Raw genomic sequence first — 22,407 nt, forward strand, 5'->3', positions numbered from 1 at the left:
AGGGCTTGAAAAGGTCAATCCTCATCCCAGTTCCTAAGAAGGGTAGTACTAAAGAATGTGCTGACTATTGGACAGTTGTGCTCATCTCCGTGATAGTAAGGTCAAGCTTAAAATCTTGCTGCTAGGTATCAGATTTATGTGAACCAAGAACTCCCAGATGTCCAAGTTGGGCTTAGAAAAGGCAGAGGAACCATAGATCAAATTGCCAACATTTGCTTGATCATAGAGAAAGCAAGGGAATTCCAGAAAAACATCTACTTTTGTTTAATCGACTACAAAGGCTAAAGCCTTTGACTGTGTAGATCATAACAAACTGTGGAAAGCTCTTAAAGAGATGGGAATACCAGACCAATACCTGACTCCTGAGAAACCTGTATGTGGGTCAGGAAGCAACAGTTAGAACCCTGTATGGAACAACTGACTGGTTCAAGATTGAGAAAGGAGTATGACAGGGCTGTCCGCTGTCACCCTGTTTGTTTAATCTGTACGTGAGCACATCATGAAGAATGCCGAGCTGGATGAGTTACAAGCTAGAATAGGCAGGAGATACATCAACAACCTCAGATACACAGATGATACCACTCTAATGGCAGGAAGTGAAGAGGAACTAAAGGGCCTCCTGTTGAGGGTGAAGGAGGAGAGTAAAAGAGCCGGCTTAAAACTAAATATTAAACAAAACTAAGATCATGGCATCCGGCCCCATTACTGCATGGCAAATAGAAGGGGAAAAGATGAAAGTAGTGACAGATTTCCTTTTCTTGGGCTCCAAAATCACCACGGACAGTGACTGCAGCCATGAAATCAGAAGACTGTTGCTTCTTAGCAAGAAAGTGATGACAGACCTAGACAGTGTGTTGAAAAGCAGAGACATTACTCTGCTGACAGAGATCCATATAGTCAAGGCTGTGGTCTTCCCAGTGTCACGTACGGTTATGAAAGCTGTACCATGAAGGCAGAATGGCAAAAAATAGATGCCTTCAAACTGTGGTGCTGGAGAAGACTCCTAAGAGTCCCTTGGACAGAAAGGAGATCAAACCAGTCAATCTTAAGGGAAGTCAATCCTGAATACTTGTTGGAAGGACTGATGCTGAAGCTGAAGCGCCAGTATTTTGATAATCTGATGTGAATAGTCGACTCATTGGAAAAGTCCCTGATGCTGGGAAAGATTGAGGGCAGAAGGAAAAGGGGGCATCAGAGGATGAGATGGCTGGATGGCATCACCAATGCATTGAACTTGGGCAAACTTTGGGAGATGGTGAAGTACTGGAAGGCCTGGCATGCTGCAGTCCATGGGGTTGCAAAGAGTCGGACATGACTGGGCTACTGAACAACAACATCACTATTCTCTAACCTTGATATTATGTTACATACTAATTTGTTTGCTGTTTTTCTCCTTCATTGGAGCGTAAGCTCCTCATGGGTAGGAACTTTGCTTCTTTTGTTCACTGGTGCATATGCATGGTTTACAACAGCATTTGCCATATAGTAAATGATCAGCAAATACTTGTTGAGTTGATTAGTCCACCTTCCAGATTTCACACTGACCAGGATTTGGTTGTCTGGAGGCTGATGGGAGTTTTCAGGAGTGATGCCCTTTCTTGGTCAGGACTCCAGTCAATGGCTGAGAGATGAGTTGTTGCGTCTTCACACAGGGAGATGTGCTGGCAGAGTCAGACACGTAGGCTGAGATTAAGCACGGCTACTCAAGACTAAGGCCAGATCTGTGAGAACTGCAGCTCTGGGATAAACTAGGGGGTCTAGGAGGAGTGAGGTAATGAAGTCTACGCTATTAGAATCTAGGGGAAAGATTTAATTCCATACCTAGGTCCTCTTCATTCTCTTTTCAGTTTGTTCATTCAGTAATTCAGTGCCTGGTGTTATTCTAGGTAAAGGAAATACAGAGACAAATCAAATAGTATCCCTGTCTCATTATACTTGCATTCTGAAGAGGGAGCGCAGACAGTCAACGCACACTAATAAATAATTTCTTACAGTGTTCATTGCTATGAAGAAATCTTCATAAAACAAGCTACTGAAATAAAGATGAGTTTCCTCTCCATGTTAGTGTCTATGTTGGAGTCACTAGTTATTGCTCAAAAAGAATTGAGCAATATTGCTCAATTGCTCATATGAAGGCATAATCTGAGTAATGGATTACTTAGTAACTGGGAATTAGTAACCTGTCATTTTCTATCTGTAAATGATTTGTTAGATTATTAGATATGCGGTTAAGTTCTACAGACACTTATCAAATAAATAATTGATTGTAAACTAGATTGTAAACTTGATTGTAATCAAGTTTATAGGTAATTGGTGTGAACATTTTAAACCTACTGATAAAAGAAAGTAAAGTAGAATTTAACTTCAGGAATTACCACACAATATTTATTTGTAAACTTTAAATGTATTTGATTTAAGTAACTTAGAATCAGTGAGTCAGTCACGTTTACTGAGATGATATAGTCACAGTTTGGCTTTCTGAAACTCTGAACAGTGGATTGTTCTGCATAGAAAAGATTTCTGTGAAAGTGAGCATACTGTCCAATGAAAAGCAAAACTTAATTTATTCTGTCATTAAGAGATACTTACTTAATTTCTACTATGTCAAGCACTGTGTTGAGTACCAAATATGCATTGAAGAAAATGAGTCTTGTCCTTGTTCTCATCGAGTTTATAGTCAAGTACGGGAAACATATGTTACATAAATAAAATTGGAAATTGTGGTAAATGGGAAGGCAAAAAGCAGATTCCTATAATGAAATGAACATGATTTAGCTTTGAGGAGCTCAGGAACTGTGAAAGATCTGAGATATTTACCCTACTTAGAAAGGGTAGCCTGCCAAAGTGCTCTGGACATTGTCAGAAGACATGAGACTCCTGGGTCAGAGCAGAAGGACTTTATTACTCAGCATACCAGGCTGCGTGAGCATTGGCATCTTTGTTTTTTGGCTCCCCACACCTCCAGGTCTCACAGGGAGACGCAGTTCAGTGGTAAGTATGCCATGAGTTTGTCTCTCTTGAGCTGGGAGAATCTGCCACTTTTTCTGTAAGCAGTAAGCAAGCCTGCTCTTTGTGTGCTGAAGAAGTTACTTCATCTTTCAAGGCTACTTGCTACAGATGCAAACCTTGCTACAGATAAATGGCCTGGATAAGGAGCAACTAGGGCCTCTCATTGTTGACATAACCCTGCAGGAATATGTGGGAACACTCAGGGCCATGGTGAATGGCTTCTTTATTGGGGAGGAGGGATTTCAAAGAAGTCCTCACTGAGATTTTTTTTAACAGTTTTTTTTATTAAGGTATAATTGGTATACAGTAACCTGAACATAATTAATGTGCACAGTTTTGTTAAGTTTCAACATACATGCACACCCATGAAAGCATCACAGCAGTGAAGATCAGTGAATATACTTGTCAGCAAAAGTTTCCATGTATCCCTTTATAATTCCTCTCCCTGCCATCTCCTTTCTCCTTCCCCAGGCAAATTCTTGACAAGCTTTTTGTCACTTTGAGCTAGTTTGCTTTTCCTGGAACTATGTACAGATTGAATGATACAGCATGTATTATGGATTCTTATTTGCCTTTCATGCAGCATGATTGTATTTAGAATCATCCATATTGTAATGTGTACTTCTGTATAGTATCCCGTTGTTAAGTATACTACAGTTCGTACATGCATTCACTTGTGGATGAACAATTTGGGTTGTTTCCAGTTTTTGGCTATTACAAAACAAGGTGCTTTGAGTGTTCATATATAAATCTTTATATGGACATATACTTTTATTTCTGTTGAATAAACATGTAGAAGAGGAATGGTTTGACCATATGGTAGGTGTATCTTTAACAGTTTAAGAAAATGCCAGACTTTTTTTGCAAAATGATCAGTTTTTCTTTTCTACCAACAGTATATAAGAGTTTTAGTATTTCTGTACTCATCAACATTTGATTTTTGTAATTTTAGCCAGTCTAACAGGTATATAGTCATATTTCATTACGATTTTTTAAATTTGACTTCAAAAGCAAAGGCAACAAAACAAGTGGGACTATATCAAACGAAAAACCTCTATACAGCAAAGAAAACCATCAACAAAATGAGAGGACAACCCACTAAATGGGAAAAAATATTTGAAAATTACATACCTGATAAGGGGTTAATATCCAAAATATATATAGAACTCATACAACTCAGTAGCAAAAAACCAAAGTATCCAGTAAAACAAAATGGACAGGATCTAAGTAGACATTTTTCTATAGAAAACATATAGAAAGCCAATAGTACACAAAAAAGATGCTTAGCATAACTAATCATCAGCAAAACACAGATAAAAAACACAGTTAGATATCATCTCACACCTGTTAGAATGACTAGTATTAAAAAGAAAAGAAATAATAAGTGCTGATGAGGTTGTAGTGAAAAGGGAACCCTTGTACCTTCTTAGTGGGAATATAATTAACTGATGCAGTCACTATGAAGAACAGTATGGAGGTTTCTCAGAAAATTAAATATAGAACTGATCTAGCAATTCTACTTTGGGATTTTTACCCAGGATCATTTAAATATATCTTTCTAATTTCTTATCTAAAACTATTTTGGTTTTTCATACTTTGTATGATTTGAAACCTTTCAAATTTATTCAGATGATTTCATGGCATTAACAGTTGTCATTTTTGGTAAATATTTCATGTGTACTTGAAAACAATGGCTACTTTGCTGTTTTGGAAGAACTATTCTGTAAATGTCAATTTAAGTAAATCATGGGTAAATCGGGTTTTTTTGTTTTAATGCTTCCTGACTTTCTATGTATTTTATCAGTTTTTGAAAGAAAAAATTAAAGTCTTAAACTTTTTTCATCAATGTGTTTGTTTCCTTATAGATTAAGTTTCAAAAACCAAAGGAACTTTGTGGCCAACCCAATATATGGTACATATATCAAACGCAGTAAATAGTCTGGGAGGAAAATTACTGCTACTAGCATTATTTTGAAAAGCCTTATTAAAACACACTTTTGTTTTGTCCTGTGGTGTAGGCTATTTGTAGCACTGTTTTCATATACAAAAGAAACTTTATTTGCTATATTTTATTGTTTTATCATTTATCTAATCCATTTTATTGTTTTGCTTGGCAGCTTCTATGTTTTTGAAACAGGCATTTGAAGGAGAATACCCCAAATTATTGCGGCTTTATAATGACTTATGGAAGCGTCTTCAACAATACAGCCAAAATATTCAAGGAAATTTTAATGCAAGTGGAGCTGCAGACCTCTATGCTGACTTACAACACATGGAAGATGATACACAAGATATATTCATACCGAAAAAGCCAGATTATGAGTATGTTTGTGTAATCAAATCTGTTTGTTGGCACGTTAAGGATTTTGTCCTTTATTTTTATTACAAGTTAGAAATTGGGGAAATGTTAATCTTTCTGAATATTTGTAATGATTATTACTTATTTTTTTGCCTTAAAAGATTTCACAACACTTTTAACTTAAGGAGTCAAACTTTTATCCTTAGTTGAGCAGCCTGATTCCTACTGAGAATTCGTCTTAAAGGATGTCACAAAGTTAGGTGAATAGAAGCTAAGAGATGAGCATGTGTAGTCACTGTCCTTCAATGGATACTATAATACATTTGTAATTATATAGCATCATTATTGATGGGCCACTGGCATAAATGTGATATAAAAGGAACTGGTATGTTCAGGAACGATAGTGGAAACAAATCTTACGCTGGGATAGGTTCTCAGTCTGGTGGGCAAAAACTAAGTTACTACTGTCAAAATTAAACCTGAAAGTCTCTTAGATGAGTCATGAAGTATAGTATATGTAGTGATATTTATAAGCCACATTGGAAAACAATGTACCAACTCATTAAGTTTAAACCTGCCAGCTTTCCTCCTAAATTGAAAAGAAGTACTGTTTTCATATTTCTCTGTAAGTACCATATCAATTGATTGGTTTGCACACTTCCTTTAAACACTTGAATCATTTATTGTGATGTGATTGACTCAAGTAACAACAGATTTTTATCACCTACCTTGTAAGAAAAATGATAGATTTATGAGTAGTTTTTTAATGTTTGTTTCAACTTTTTTTTTTTCCCCTGAATACTTACAGTTGAATTGTAGCTGCTGTAGTTAAGAAGTTCTGACTGGTAAAATACAGATTATATAAGTTTTGATTGGTAGAGTAAGTGCATAAGAGTAGGCTGAAGTGATAGAAGGGACTTTGTTCTCTTCAGTTACTCTTTCACATTAAACATGAAGTAAACCTGAACATGGTTTTTGGCCAGTCCAGTATATTAAGGTTTTCTTTTAAGTATATGAAATAAAATATGTAGTATCATTTTATTTCTGGCTTAGTTTTATTTTTAAATTCATATGCTTGTACTGAGAAGCTCTGGAAACATACATAGCAAAAAGTAGTAATGCTTTATCTCCAATAGGTAGAGTTTTTATTTTGTATTCCTGCTTTTATTTAAAATGAGCATATGTTTACTCATGGGGGTAGGGGAAAGACAGTAAATTCAATGTAGAGAAAAAAATCAGAATGAAAAAAACCTTTTATTTTGACTAGTGTGATATCATTGTCACCTTTTAGAGACTAACTTCAGTAAAGTAGTAGATGTGGAACAGGAGTTGTGACCTGTACCCTAAGAAACCAAAAAATAATGAGAATAGTAAGGAACAATTACATTATGTTTTACATATTCTTTTGAGGAGTGAGGCAAAGAGTCAAACAGAAATTTGACCATGGTAGCTGAGCCAAAGGAAGGGTGTTTTTTTTTTCTTTTTTTTAATTATAGAGGGAAACCTGAGAGTGTTTATAGATAGAAGTAGCCAGTGGAGAGAGCAAGAGGTAATGAACAAGATCTTGGAAGAATCTGAGTATAATCAAGGCACAAATAACCAGGTTAGCATTTTTCATCATTAAGTATTCATGCTGAATTTGAGAGCTGTTCTTGTTATGAAGAAAATAAAACAAGAATATTCCCTGATGGTCCAGTTGTTATGACTCAGTGCTTTCACTGCTGGGGCCAAAGGTCCTATAACCACACCCCCTCCACCCCCCCAAAAAAGACAACGTGATAGAGTGCCTTCTATAAGGTGGTGAGGGACGGTCTCTGTGAGAAGATAACTTTGACCCAACACCTCAGTAAGAAATCAGCTGTGGAGGATTTGGAGTAAGATTGCAGGCCGAGAGAACAGCAGATGTAGAGTCTCTGAGAAAACTACGATGGAGATGTTGAGGAATAGGAAGCTGGAACACAGTGGGAGAGGGAGAGTGGGGGCTATGAAATTGGCTCGAAGAGGGAAGAAAGTGTAAGATCATGTAAGGCTTTATTCACCATGATACGGGATTTGGAGTTTATTCAAAACAGTAGAACCCATTGCTTTTAAACAGAAGAATGATATGAACTGATAAACACTTTAAAATTAACACTAGGGCTTCTATGTGGACAGCTAGGGAAAGCATCACCACAGGGAAAGAGAAGTGGGAAATGGAAGCTATTTTGTTTATCCAGACAAGAAATGACAACGGCCTAAAACAGGATGAATGGATGAGGTGGTGAGAACTGGTCAGATTGATTCTAGATATACTTGCTAGTAGATTGGATTTGAAAGGAGAAGAAGAATCAAGGATATGTATGGACAAGTTGGGAGAAGACCAAAGATTGGAAGCCATGATCTCATCAAGTAGTGTTGAACAAAGGCTTTTCTTTTGAACTGTTGAATCAAAGATACAAATAGAGATGTTATAGACTTTTTGAAAAGGTAGTTGACTGTGAATCAGCGCTAGAAATGCATATTTGAGAATCATCACTATGCAGATCTTGAAAAATCATGGGTCTAGAGGAGATTTTTTAGGGAAGATATACGTAAAGAGAAAAGGGAACTTTGGCCCAAGATATGCACTCCAGAATTTGTAACTTTCTTGGAGGATTGGCAACCTGCAGGACTGAGACAGAAAAAAAGTGGTGAGATAGGAGGAAAACTCAAAGTTGTATGGAACTCTTAAGGAATGAGTTCATTTAAGTCAGAGGAGGAATGGTTAACTGTGTCACATGCTATTGAAAAGCTGAAGAAGCTTAGGACTGAGAATTGACCTCTTGATACAGCAAAATAAGGTGGTTCAAGGCCTAAGTGTGGAATGGTGGATACAAGAGCATTATTTGAATTGATGAAAGGCAGAATATGAGGAGATTGACTTCTGGGATGACAGCACTCCCCACTCTGCTGACCCATCCCCAGTGAATCTGGTGAAGACGATTACAACAAAACCCAAACAACTCAGTGCCTCTGGAAATGATTTTAAAAGCAAACAGCAAATGAAAAGTCATCAATGCAAGAGTTTATGAAAATTTGGTAGAAAGAATTCCATAAGAGTCTGTGATACTAGAACCAAGACAGTTGTTTTCTCCCTTCCTCTTCCTAGTTCAGCAAGGTACAAGCTCCACTCCAAACCGTGGCAGCCAAGAACCAAGGGCTCCCTCTCCCACCGTTCCCAACCAGACGGCTTTCTGCCTGGGAAGAACAGCACTGCAGCATTTCTCATGCTGCTCTCAGCTGCCGGTTAGCTGAAGCCAAGTGTCAGACAAATGAGATCAACATGTGGTGCTTCCTTATTGTGCACAACGCTCACGTGTTATGTATGCTATCACAATAAAAACAAAGCACATAAAGTGAATTTTTAAAAGTATGTTCACGCACAAATTTTTAATGAATGTTTAAAGCAGTATTCATAGTTACCAAAAGATAGAAACAAGCCAAATGTCCATCAGCAGACAAATGTTATATATCCACACAGTGGAATACTGTTCAGCCATAAAAGGAATGAAGTACTAACACTTGTTACGGTGTGCCTGAACTTTGAAAAAGTCATGCTAAGTGAGAAAGGCCAGATACAGATGCATATACTGTATGATCCTATCCATATGAAAGTCAAGAACAGCAGATCTCTAGAGATATAAAGCCTATATAAAGCCTATTGGTGGTTGCATAGGGCTGGGAATGGGGTGAGAAGGGTAAAGATTTTAAAGCTGAAGGGTGTGAGGTTTCTTTTGAAGGTGATAAAAATGTTCTAGGTTTGAGCATGGTGATGGTGGCACATACCCATGAATATACTGAAAACCATCAAACATACACTTTAAATGGCTGAATTGAATGTAAGTCTCGATAAAGCAGTTGTCTAAAAAAGAATAGGAAAGGAGGAGGTGGGTTCAAGTCATCTGAGGTTTTGATATCAACAAAGGAATAAAGCTACTCTTTCTTTGGGATAAGAAGAAAATCAGATGTAGATGAAATTACAGAGGAAAAAGAAAAGCTGGCATCAAGTTAACTAAAGATCATTGCAGTAGTTTTGGTCTTCATGTAGAAATAAATGGTCCGCTATGGAGAGTGAAGGACTGCAAAGAAGGGTTTTAATACCTTGAGCTTCAGGTCTCTTGAAATCAAGGGGTTTGTATCAGTGTTCAATAGAAATAATTTCCTTTTTCTCTGGAATGCTTGGGCAGCTTAGCAGCAGGTACAGAGACCATCTAAATGAGATATTTCCTACAGTTTTGAAAGGAAGGTAGATTAGAAAAATCAGGATGCTCGTGAAAGCACTTGAAATGCTGGGCTGATGGAGGATGAGCACAGCAAAGGATTTCACAGCACTGATCACAGTCAGGTCAAAGAGCAAGTTCTTTTGAGTAAAATCTAGTGTTTTTATTGATATACAAAACCCAGCATGTTTTGTTCCATCTGTTTGCTCTTATACCTCATTTTGTACTGTTCTCCTGTCACTTAAGTGCTCTGCTCCTCTCACTCTGGCAAACTCAGCCAGGTATAAGTCCCCTCTCAGGGCCTTTGCACTTCTTCTCTCCTCATGAAAGTGCCTGTTCTGGAAATCTGTGTAACTTGCTCCCTCCTTTTTCCTCATATCTTCCCAGGAAGCCTTGCCTTGCCTCACTCTATCTAAAGTTGGATAAAAACTGCTCTCTGGCTTCTTTGCTTCCTTCTTCTCTTAGAATTTATTACTCTTCGTCATATTCCACAATTAAGTCATTTAAAAGTTTTATTTCTTCTTTTGTGTGTTGTCTCTTTAAGAGGGCAGGAAATTTTTTTAGCTGACTTCATTGCTACATTCCTCACTTCCAGGAAGTACTTGGCAGATTGTACACATTAAAGAGAATTTGTAGGAGGGAAGGGGGTAGGGGCAAGTGGAGGTATGGCAAGTTGTCTTCAAGCTTGGAGACCTTAGAGGTGGAGCAGTTCAAAATGATGACTCAAAAAGTAGACGTGTAGTACAGGATGGACTTCCCCGTGTGGCTCAGCAGTAAAGAATCCTCCTGCAATGCAGGAGACGCAGGTTCGATCCCTGGGTTAGGATGATCCACTGGAGAAGGGAGTGGCAGCCCACTCCAGTATTCTTGCCTGGAGAATCCTATGGACAGAGGAGCCTGGCGGGCTACCGTCCATAGGGTCGCAAAGAGTTGGGCACAACTGAAGTGATTTAGCATGCGTGCAAGCACAGGATAGGTTTTAGAAAAGCTGTCTGTTTTGACATAATCACCAAGGATCCTACACCCACCATGCCTAGTTCTTCAGTTTTTCCAAAACTAACAGGGTGGAATAGGGTAGGGAGCAGGGGAAGCAGGCCGCCTTGGGAGCAGGGCTAGGGTGAGGCTAGGCTTCTGCTGCCACCTGAGGCTGGACCCTGTCACATTGTTCTTCTGTCGCATCTCTGTGTCAGTGGGTTGGTTTCCTGCAGCAACCACAGGCCTTGGCCTTGCTCTCAGCCAGCCTCTCAAACATAGAGCATAGACCTGCTTCTCCTGTGCAGCTGCTCACAGATCTGCTGCTGGCAGATAGCCACCTAGGCCCTGGCAACTTTGTTTCTGGAGTAAAACTGTAGGACCTTCTGGGTGAATCCCTGGAGAAGAGGAAGAATGTCAGTACTTATAATTTAGTGCTGAAATTTCTGTGGAAGAAAGAAGAGGATTCTTAAGGGCAGTAAATGATCAGAGCAGAAGTAGGGAAGATGTTTAAATAGCTGTTGTGGACCTCAGTAGAGGATTGACTCAGACAGATTTAGGCACTAGTTCTTCCCTGTTCCTACTGGGCTCTTTCATCATCTATTATAAAAATTATAGTTATCACTCCACCTGCACATTTCTTCACTGGGCTGTAAAGCAAATTTCATCTCTATCTTCATAGCACTTAACAAGGGCTGGTACATAGGATTCTCGGGAACTATGTGTTGACTGAAATACTTAACGTTGAATGAGAAAGTGTTGAGAGATAACCATGGAATTATGATGTAGGAGCCAAGAGCGTTGTGACCTCTGGGTCTTGTCATTTGACCAACAAGAGTGGAAAAGGAGAAAGCCAAGTTTCTGATACCAACGGAGCAGGTCAGATGTGTTCAAGATGAACATTTAGGATGAATTTAGGGGGATTTGTTTTTTTTTTTTTTTTTTTAAGATAATGGAAAGGTAGGTAGAAGGATCATAATCAGGGGTGATGTGAGAAGACACAGAGTTAATTATATGGTTATGGACATTTGATAATAATTTTCAGAGGTAAAATATAAGTTCTAATAATTGGACAACTAAATAAAAATCAACAAAAATAACTGAAAACATTGGAGGTCTGGAGGAGAAAGAAGTGTTTAGCAGGTTAAATTTTAGTTTGTGAAGAATGTTATGAAAGTAAGAACTCCAGTTGGGATTTTTTTGTGATTTTGTGGGACTTGTACAAACACTTTTTATTTTGTCCTCCTTTTTGTTAGTATCAGTTTTGGTATCAGAAGGGTGATAAACACCTGCATTTGTATACTTCCCTCTCAGACGCTGAGCTTGTAAGAGTGCATCTATGTGTGAAAAGGGTGGAACTGATGGGAGCCAGTCTTCGCAGACTTGCCTCTCTTGTATGTTGTGTAGAAACAGGCTAAGTGAAGACATGGCCCCATTGGAATTAATAAGATTTTACAGTGTTACTCTTATAGTTTCAAGTGAAAAACTTGCTACAGTAGGTACTGGGGCATATTATTTTACATTTATACCCAGGAATTATATATAAATTAAAATGTTTAATTCTTAATAAGCATTTAATTATCAAATGTATATAAATATATTTATACATTTTTAAACAAAATTTTTCTGTTGTCCATATAAAGTTATCTTCTATAGAGGAGATGTGTTTTTTATTTATTTTTATTTTTAATTGGAGGATAATTTACAATGTTGTATTGGTTTCTGTCATACAACAATGTGAATCAGTCATAAGTGTATATATATGTGTGTGTGTGTGTGTGTGTGTATATATATATATATATATCCCTTTTTCTTGAGTCTTATGGAGGCTATATTTTTAAGAAAGGTATTTACAACCTGATACCATAGTATTTAGTCTTGTATAATTTAAGTTCATTTTTAATAAACTTTGTTCCCACAGTCCAGAAAAGGCTTTGAAAGACTCGCTACAACCCTATGAGGCTGCATATCTATCAAAATCATTATCTCGACTCTTTGATCCTATCAACTTGGTTTTTCCTCCTGGTGGTCGTAATCCTCCTTCTGCTGATGAGCTTGAAGGTATCATTAAAACTATAGCAAGGTATGTGTTTTTATATAATGGCATGCCATAAAATGCCCACCACATTTGTTAGTGATGTCTGATGGCAGTACATTTTAAATTTATCTCTAGTTGTTCAAGTAATTAGTCCAGCAATTAAATCAAGAGTTTTGCAGTGAATAAGTGCACATGTCCTAAGTACTTGAGATTCCAATTAATAAAACCATTTAAATACAGTCTTAAAAATAGTCATTTGTAATTGTTCTTTATCTTGTCAAGGATGCAGAGTAAACCAACCTAATTCTTTGTACCATAGCAAATTTCTGGTTTTATGTAGGACAGTAAATGTAAAAATAATTTTACAGATTGAGAAGCTAAAGCGTGGAGAGTAATTTTTTTTTAATCTTAAATCCAGAAAGTACTTCATGGTGTACAAGTATTATAATCCTGATTAGTCTACTCGTGTTTGCTATTTTAAGCTTTCTAAGTTGAATGTGACAGCTTTTAAAACTCTTAAAAGGGAAGATATCCGAGCAGAGGTGCCACCTGAATGCTTGCAGACAATGTAGTTATACTGTTGTCTTTAGACATTTTATGGTCACCCAGGCGACCCAGTCTGCAGTTGAGACTCTCAGTTCCTGTCATAGTATATAAGTTGTCATAACAGTAGGTCTCTACATTTATAGGTGAACATTTTATGAGTGAAAATAGTTGTTAGGGCATATAGGACCAGAGTATAGAAGTTTAAATTCTTTTAGATTACACATCAGATAATGATTCTGAGGCATGTGAGAGTAAGACTAGAAAGCCACAGGTATAATCTGCAGAACCTTATACAGTGTTGAAAGAGCCCAGAATCTTGATCCTAAATCTCTCCACAGTTACTTCGTCTTTCAAAGGCCTGGCTCTGGATTAAGCCCTGATTATATCTCCATTATTTGTTTAGTATAGTAGTGATCAAACCAGTCATTAATTCAACTTGATCTCTGACCTGTTTATGGAAATATTAAAGAAGTAACTCCCTTTCCGCTGTGCCACTTGACCACACTGTGATTAGTTGTAAGGTGGGACTTGAAAAAGCATGCTCATGCCACTGACCAATAGAATGTGAATACCAGGGTTAATTGTGTCTCACTGTTAATTATGTCGCACAGTGAGATTATGTCTAACTGTTAAATGAAAGGGCATTTTTGATGCACATGAAAGTGAAAGTGAAGTCGCTCAGTCGTGTCTGACTCTTTGCGACCCCATGGACTGTAGTCTGCCAGGCTCCTCTGTCCATGGGATTTTCCAGGCAAGAGTACTGGAGTGGGTTGCCATTGCCTTCTCCAGGGGATCTTCCTGACCCAGGGATCAAACTCAGGTCTCCTGCATTGCAGGCAGATACTTTACCCTCTGAGCCACCAGGGAAGCCCCTTTGATGCACATAGTAAGCACTAATGTTAAAGTCTTTTGCTTTCTTCATAAAGGAAGTCTGGGAAATACCAAGATTCTTTCTGCTACTTCAGAGACAGTAATTACTTTTCTTGCTTTCTACTTGTATATGCATTTTCATGCAGTTTTTAACTGCTGGTATACTTTACATGGTCTTTATAAATACTTTTTTTTAAGAGCAGTCAGCTGAAGTGTCCCAAATAATCCAGTGTAAAAAATTGAAAATAAGCATGGCAGAGAAATACTTCAGGAATCTAGATTTTTAAAACTTCCAGTTAAATCCTTGTTGTGCTTTTGATATAAAAAAGCTACGCTATCAAAATAACATGAATTGGCATAATTTCTACAGAAACTTAGTATCTTGATATATCATGTAATTTATATTTTTAGCCTATGTCCTTCCAAGGTCATCATTTCCATTCAAGAGCTGTCATTTCCTTGCAGATGTCTGTGATATGCAGTGTCTCTAATTGCACTTATCAGTATGAACAAGAGTGCTACTTGAAAAATCTGTACACAATTTACTCTTCTTAATCACAGCCTGAACCCACACATGACATGCTTTTATTAATGAGAAACTGGTCATTAACCAAACCATCTCAGGGCACTTTTTCCTAATGCTGAATTTAGGAGGGAAAATGAAACAATCCAATCAATTCTTAGAGGCACCCAGGGAAATCTATAAAAAGAATCACCTTGTTGTTTAATGGGTTTAAGTTCATAAACTTGTCTTTGTTGATAAGCTGTATTGCTAAAGTCTGCTTTTGTTTTCTTCAGTGAACTAAACGTAGCTGCTGTTGATTCAAACCTCACATTAGCTGTGTCAAAAAATGTGGCAAAGACCATCCAGTTGTATGGGGTAAAATCAGAGCAGCTGGTAAGTGATAATCACTTCTGTAAACCTTGATTTTGTTTCAGATAACTAATTATACAGTACTTGACTAGAAATATTGAATTGACTGAATAGTAATTTACTGTAAAATTTTAAAGTGAAATTTTGAAACTTTCTAATGAATTTAAATCAGAAAAAATTGTTAAGTCTATTAAAAAAATTGCCCTCCTATCATTGCCACACTTACAGAATGCAGGCAAATTTTGTAAGACTTTTGAAGAAATCTATGTGCCACATTATGAGTTAAATTATGTATATTTTTAAGTATATTAATAATTACTTCAAATTGGTCAAATTTCCTCTCCTGTGGTCACTCACTCCAGGTATCATTTATGTACTGTTACTTAGTGTGAAATTAAGTTGAACCATTAGAAAATGATTGGAGGATGTTAAATGCTTAAACTGTAAAAGAAAAATATTGATTTACTTTCTAAAGTTTCTAGACCGTGAAAGTTTAACTCCAAAGTTACTCTATTTGAGACAGATGATTGTACATATTTAAACTAATAACTATATAACTGAATCATAATCTTAATTCTCTACATTAATGTTTTAAATTAAGTATACATATTTAACTAGTAGGTATTTATGCTAATTTAAATCCAAGGAATAAGACTGTAGTATATCTTTAACTGTCATTGAAGAATTTTAAAGAATGTGCCAAAATGTGATCTCTCTACTGTCATTGTAGGGATCTCCAACCGTGGTTTTTTTCTGTGGCCTCCCTTACTGCTCCAATTGAAACATGGTAAAATGAAGTATAGTTGACCCGTGAACAACTTGGGGGTTTGAGGCACCTACACTCCCTGCAATCAAAAAATCTACATATAATTTATAACAACATTTTCATTGTTCCTCCTTATCATCCCTTCTACCTCAGTGGAGTCAACCAACTGTGGATTGTGTAGTATTTACTATTTACTAATACTTAGTATTTACTAAGTACTGTAGTATTTACTATTGAACAAAATCTGCATGTCTATACACCATTGCAGTTCAAACCCGTGTTGGTCAGGGATCAATGGTAATCCAGTTTTATCTGTATCCAAGTGGTTCAGTTGGTTCTGGTATAATTTTTAGAGTTGGTTGGTAAAAGATTGAACTGAAGGAATTTGCATAAAATGACCCTTGGTGGTAACAGTCATATCCTGAGGCTTCCTGCTTTCAGTTCCAGTGGGTGGCCCCATTGTGTTTACATGTTAATATGGTGCTGTCTTCTATTCAGTTATTCTTGCAACCTTGACAGATTTGTTTTAAGCATTTTACAAGCATTTTTTTAAACATTGTTTATTGAGAACTGGCCCCACAGAGACCATGGAAGCTCTTCGTAGGTAATTAGATCATTAATTTTTCTCTTTCTTTGCTATAAAAGCTTTATTATGATGTTTATTACTTTAAAAATATGGTTTATTATTATAAATGAAATTTAGTATTATATCCAATAGAAATCAATGTAATTACTAAAAGTGTCAGGAAAAAATAACCTCATGAGATGATCCCACCAGAAGATAACATAAGGAAGAGCCAACATATACATGGAAAATAGTTCACTTTTCCATGTCAGGCAAGGGCAGTAGTAAATGGAACATGTGACTTCAGTTAAGTCAGTAATGACAAAAAGCTTAAAAACATTTAAAATAGATCAAAAACTTTTGATTGAGTTGATGTTCTTGGCCAAATTGTCTGTGATCCTAAGTTACTCAGGCCTACCATCCTAAAGTGCTGAATTAAGGGTAAGAGAAAGTCACTGAATTAAAATTTTTTAAGTTAATTTTTTTTTAAAAGTAGTTTTACTTTTCTACTTTCATTTTAGTTTTTAAAGAAAGCTTAAGTATCACTTGGGCTTCCCTGATGGCTCAGAGGTTAAAGCGTCTGCCTGCAATGCAGGAGACCTGGGTTCAATCCCTGGGTCAGGAAGATTCCCCTGGAGAAGCAAATGGCAACCCAGTCCAGTATTCTTGCCTGGAGAATCCCATGGATGGAGGAACCTGGTGGGCTACGGTCCACGGGGTCGCAAAGAGTTGGACACGACTGAGCAACTTCACTTCACTAAGTATTACTTAATAGTACAAAGAGCATCATTTGTTTTATTTTTTTTTAAATGCTATTGAGCATCGACAAGTAACGTTTTAATATTCATCTCTTATTTTTAGGCTGTTAATAACATTATTTCTGCCACTCCTCTATGTGTTTATCAGTTCAGTCATTCAGTCGTGTCTCTTTGCAACCCCATGAACCGCAGCACGCGAGGCTTCCCTGTCCATCACCAACTCCCAGAGCTCACTCAAACTCATGTCCATTGAGTCAGTGAATGTCATCCAACCATCTCATCCTCTGTCATCCCCTTCTGCTCCCACCTTCAATCATTCTCAGTGTCAGGGTCTTTTCAAATGAGTCAGTTCTTCACATCAGGTGGCCAAATTATTGGAGTTTCAGCTTCAGCATCAGTCCTTCCAGTGAACACCCAGGACTGATTTCCTTTAGGATGGACTGATTGGATCTCCTTGCTGTTCAAGGGACTCTCAAGAGTCTTCTCCAACACCACAGTTCAAAAGCATCAATTCTTTGGCGCTCAGCTTTCTTTATAGTCATCCATACATGACTACTGGAAAAACCATAGCTTTCACTAGATGGACCTTGGTTGGCAAAGTAATGTCTCTGCTTTTGAATATGCTATCTAGGTTGGTCACAGCTTCTCTTCCAAGGAGCAAGCATCTTTTAATTTCATGGCTGCAGTCACCATCTGCAGTGATTTTGGAGTCCCCCCAAAATAAAATCTCTTCACTGTTACCACTGTTTCCCCACCTATTTGCCATGAAGTGATGGGACCAGATGCCATGATCTTAGTTTTCTGAATGTTGAGTTTTAAGCCAGCTTTTTCACTGCCTCAAGAGGCTCTTTAGTTCTTCTTCACTTTCTGCCATAAGTGTGGTGTCATCTGCATATTTGAGGTTACTAATATTTCTCCCAGCAATCTTATTCCCAGCTTGTGCTTCATCCAGCCCAGCATTTCAGTTAACTAATTTATTTTTCTCAACCACTCACCCTATCGGTGAACTTGAGGACATCCTTTGCATTGTTTCCACCCTCAGTAAAACAAAAGAAAGTCATCTTAACCAAGTGTATGTTCTTAAACACAAGCCATCCTTCCCACTGTCCTGTCCACACTGAGCTGCTGTGCTCACTATACTGATAATCTGTATTGCATGGTCTGTGTCCTCTGTGTTTTTAAATTTGACAGGTTTTATTCTTTGATCTTGCCATATTTCTCTTTATAACTATTTTGCTGAAAACATTTAGTGGAAAATAGACAAGTATTAAATCTTTAGTGGGAGAAAAATTGAAACAGATTTTAAAGTAGAATATCTATAAGTGGAAATGTTAACTTGAAATTTAGTATAACTAAGTCTGTAAAGGGAGAATTCTTTTTACGGATGAGATATTTAGGCCTCAAGTCCGCAAGGTTGAAGGAGACAAATTAGATCATTAATGGTTGAGTAGTGAGATAGATAAAGGAAAGCTAGAATTTTAATGACAGTGTGTTTCCAAAAGGGTGGCTTGAAAATGCAAAACTTGAAATGTAAAATGAGCAGCTTTCCAGGATCCTATGTTTATTTTCCTAAAGGTTAGCTGTAGAAGTTTCTTGGCTATCAGAACATTTTAGTATGCTTAACCATAGCCTTAATTCACAACAGGAGAAAGAATCATAAAATGATTTCTCAAGTTGGTCCTTTCTGTGGACCATCATTATGGTTATCTAAACTTGCTATGTGTATTTGGATATATTCTTCCATAAGCCTAAAAAAGCTATTTGTTATTTCTTTTCAACCTTATCATTTGAATGTTTTAGGATATAATAGAATATATCATGTATGGATTATATGCATAGTACATGTATTTGCTTATACACATGTGTAAGCCTTCTTTTTTACTAATCACCAGAGTTGTGTGTTATAAGAACCTAAAGTTCTATAGGGACGATTTCTTACATCCTATTTTCTGACTCTTAAATGGTACCAGAGAATTCATTTTTTACAGTTAGAGTAGGGGCATAAAAATAACTGCCATTATTAAGCATCTACAGTGTCTTGGATTGTACCATTTATTTTTTACAACAGCCCTTGAAATGAAAGAATCTGCCACAGCAAAATGTGGAAATTGAGGCTGAGAAAACTTTGTAGCCTGCCCACTATAGACTGCTAAAAACACAGTGCCAGCTAGCAAGTCTTGAAACGAGCATCAGACTCACGTTTGAGTCTAGACTGAGCTAAAACTCTCTTGTACCACAACACAAATATATCTTTCTTTTTTGCTTAAGTACTATTTTGTGATTTACTTATTCACTTTGCAATATAATATAGAGATTTGTATCTACTGTTTTAACATTGAGTTGGCCAAAATGTTCATTTTGGTTTTTCCCAAATGTTTGTTACATCGTGTGAAAAAACCCTGATTGGACCTTTTGGCCAAACAAATACATGCATAGTATGCTTATGTATCATAGTTTATTTCTTCATTCTTAATGGATAGTGTCTTAGACCTTTTGGCCTGCTATAACAAAATGCCATAAACTGGGTGACTTATAGACAACAGCAGTTTATTTCTCACAGTTTTGGAGGCTGGCAAGTGCAAGATCAAGGCACCAGCAGATTTGGTATTTGATGAGAGCCCCTTCCTGATTCATAGATGCCTATCTTTTTTCTGTAAGCTCACAGGGTGGAAAGGGCAAAGGTGGCTTTCTGAAGCCTCTTTTATAAGGTTACTAATCCTATTCATGAGTGCTCTGCCTTCAAGTCCTAGTCACTTCTCAAAGTTGCTCAGTCGTGTCTGACTCTCTGACCCCATGGACTGTAGCCTACCAATCCATGGGATTTTCCAGGCAAGAGTACTGGAGTGGGTTGCCATTTCCTTCTCCAGAGCATCTTCCCAACCCAGGGATCGAACCCGTGTCTCCTGCATTATAGGCAGACGCTTTACCATCTGAGCCACCACGGAAGTCCTCAAAGACTCCACCTCCTGATAAATATCACCACCTTGGGCATTAGGTTTCACCATATGAATTGCGTGGGTGCTTAGTCAGTCAGCCGTGATGCTTTGTGACACACCTTGGACGGACTTTAGCCCACCAAGGTCCTCTGTCCATGGAATTGTCCAGGCGAGAATACCGGAGTGGCTTGCTCTTTCCTACTCTAGGGATCTTCCTGACCCAGGGATCAAACCCACATCTCCAGTATTGACAGGTGGATTCTTTATTGCTGCATTACCTGGGAAGCCCTTTAACATATGGGTGGGGAATTACAAGCATTCAGACTATAGCAGATATTTAGATAATGTAGTTATTTAATTTAGAAATAACGGATTTAGCCTTGAATTCTCATATGTGAGTTACAGGTCATGGGGTTTAGTTCCTTTCACATATATTTGATTTAGTATATGTCCTGTGAATATCAGCCTTTAAGGTGCTCTTTTATGAAAATGAGATCAGTGTTTTAGATTATCTTCATTTAAAAATTCTTATTTGTCTTGACAGCAGTTGTGAAGTTATAATTAATTTATTAAGCTAAGTAGAATTTTATGTTCCAAATATACACATACCTGTAGATGTTTATATTATAATATCTTATGATTGAGTTGAACAAATTGATCATTTAATGATAATATAGTGGTAATTTATATAGGTCTGAAGTGTGACCATTAGTAGAAAATGTCACTAGACCTTGCTATTACAAGTTTGAATCAATGATATGTTTAAAGGAAATTAGAATATTAGTATACAAGGAATTTTTATGGCACCTTGATAATTCATAGACTTACAAGCTATTGTGATAACAAAATTATAGGCAAACATTCTTTTTAAAAAGTAAATTGTTAGGGCATTTTCTAATAATAACTGTTATCTGATGGTTTTCAAAAATGACATGTAGAATCTTAGTGTAAATGTCAAATGTTATAAAGTGTAAAAAAATAGATTGGCATTTAATTAAGTTGCAGACCATTTGAAACTGTAATAGGAATGACATTTAAGGGGAGGTTTCAACTTCAGTGCAGGTCAGTAGTTGTGTATGATGAGGTCAGTAGCTCTAGATGGCAGTAGGGTTTTTTAAAAGCTTTATAAATGTATGCTTTATTCTTTGTATAGTTAATAACTTTTTTGGAGACTTGACATTCTTATAATGAAAGAAAGCCTACATGATACAGAAGCATAGGAGTTTGACTATTTTAGTTTTAAAAGGATGACATACCTGGGTACTGCTCCATATAGCCTTCATGTGGTAGTAACCTATGTTATTAACATTCAAGTAAAAGATTTTTTAAAATAGAAAATCACTTGGTTGAAAGAGTTTTCATATTATGTGCCAACAGGAAACATACCAGTAGATTCTCTTGGACCAAATACAGTTTAGCTGTGATACAAATACACTGATCCCTTTGGGCTTCTTACTCATTTGATTCTTTAGATGGCTTTCCACTTTTTTCTCCCTCTGTTCTTACGTTGGACTTCTTTTCTTTAAGGTAGCTTTCTGACCTGCTTCCCAGACTTATAAGACCTTGATTTTCTGGGACTGTGGCAGATCAGTAGTAAATGGTCAAGTTGTCTAAGATTTAGTCAGCCATGGTGAAGACAGAGACAAATATCAAGTAATGGTTATTGTAATTAGGAAGTATTTTCAGGAGAAAGTAAGCAACTCAGTTGTCACTTAAAGTCTGAAAGTCTGCATTATCTGTTGCCACAAAAATGCTGTATGATAGACAGCCACAAAATCTGAGTGGAATGCAGGAAGCATTTACTGCTCATACGTCCTGGGACCAATGAGGGGCATCTAGATGGCTTTGCCAGTTTTGGCTGGGTTTACTCCAGAGCAGGCTGGCTGCTGATCAGGCTGGCTTTAACCATAGTCAATCCTCTGTTCTTCACATCTCTGATCCTGCAGCAGGCTTTTCTGAGCTTGATCTCATGGTGAAGGCAGAGGCACAAGAAAGGAGCCCCAGAAGTCTGGCTCACCAAAGCAACCCAGCCAAGGTGCAGATTCAGACAGCACAGGGTGTGCATGCAGAAAGAGGTGAAGGACTGGGGCCAGTTACGCCATCCATCACAAAGTCAGAGTAGGAACTTGGCAAGAAAGAGAGAGCTTGTTTACTCTTCTTTTTTAATCACCAATTGCCTAATCTCCCTACTTGAATCCTAGTAATGTGTATTGCATTTTTAAGATACCATGTATATATGTATTGGGATATAATTGACATGTAACATTATGTTATTTTAAGGAGCAGAACGTATTTTTTTTTCTTGTGATGGGAACTTTCAAGATTTACTCTTTTAGCAACAAAAAACCCACCACATTCAGGTATGACCTAAATCAAATCCCTTATGATTATACAGTGGAAGTGACAAATAGATTCAAGGGATTAGATCTCATAGATAGAGTGCCTGAAGAACTATGGACAGAGGTTCATGACATTTTACAGGAGGTAGTGATCAAGACCATCCCCAAGAAAAAGAAATACAAAAAGGCAAAGTGAT

General features: G+C 37.3%; 1 protein-coding gene across 1 annotated transcript in view; it reads left to right on the forward strand.

The window, feature by feature from the left end:
- The window catches only part of COG5 (component of oligomeric golgi complex 5), a 282,487-nt gene that overhangs the window by 207,328 nt on the left and 52,752 nt on the right, over nucleotides 1-22,407 (forward strand). Inside the window, exons 12-14 of the mRNA XM_005679133.3 lie at nucleotides 5,127-5,331; nucleotides 12,440-12,601; nucleotides 14,771-14,870. Coding sequence (XP_005679190.2) covers nucleotides 5,127-5,331; nucleotides 12,440-12,601; nucleotides 14,771-14,870 — 467 coding nt within the window. The remainder of the gene's footprint in view (nucleotides 1-5,126; nucleotides 5,332-12,439; nucleotides 12,602-14,770; nucleotides 14,871-22,407) is intronic.

The sequence above is a fragment of the Capra hircus genome, chromosome 4 (assembly GCF_001704415.2).
Source record: "Capra hircus breed San Clemente chromosome 4, ASM170441v1, whole genome shotgun sequence".
Classification (NCBI taxonomy): domain Eukaryota; kingdom Metazoa; phylum Chordata; class Mammalia; order Artiodactyla; family Bovidae; genus Capra; species Capra hircus.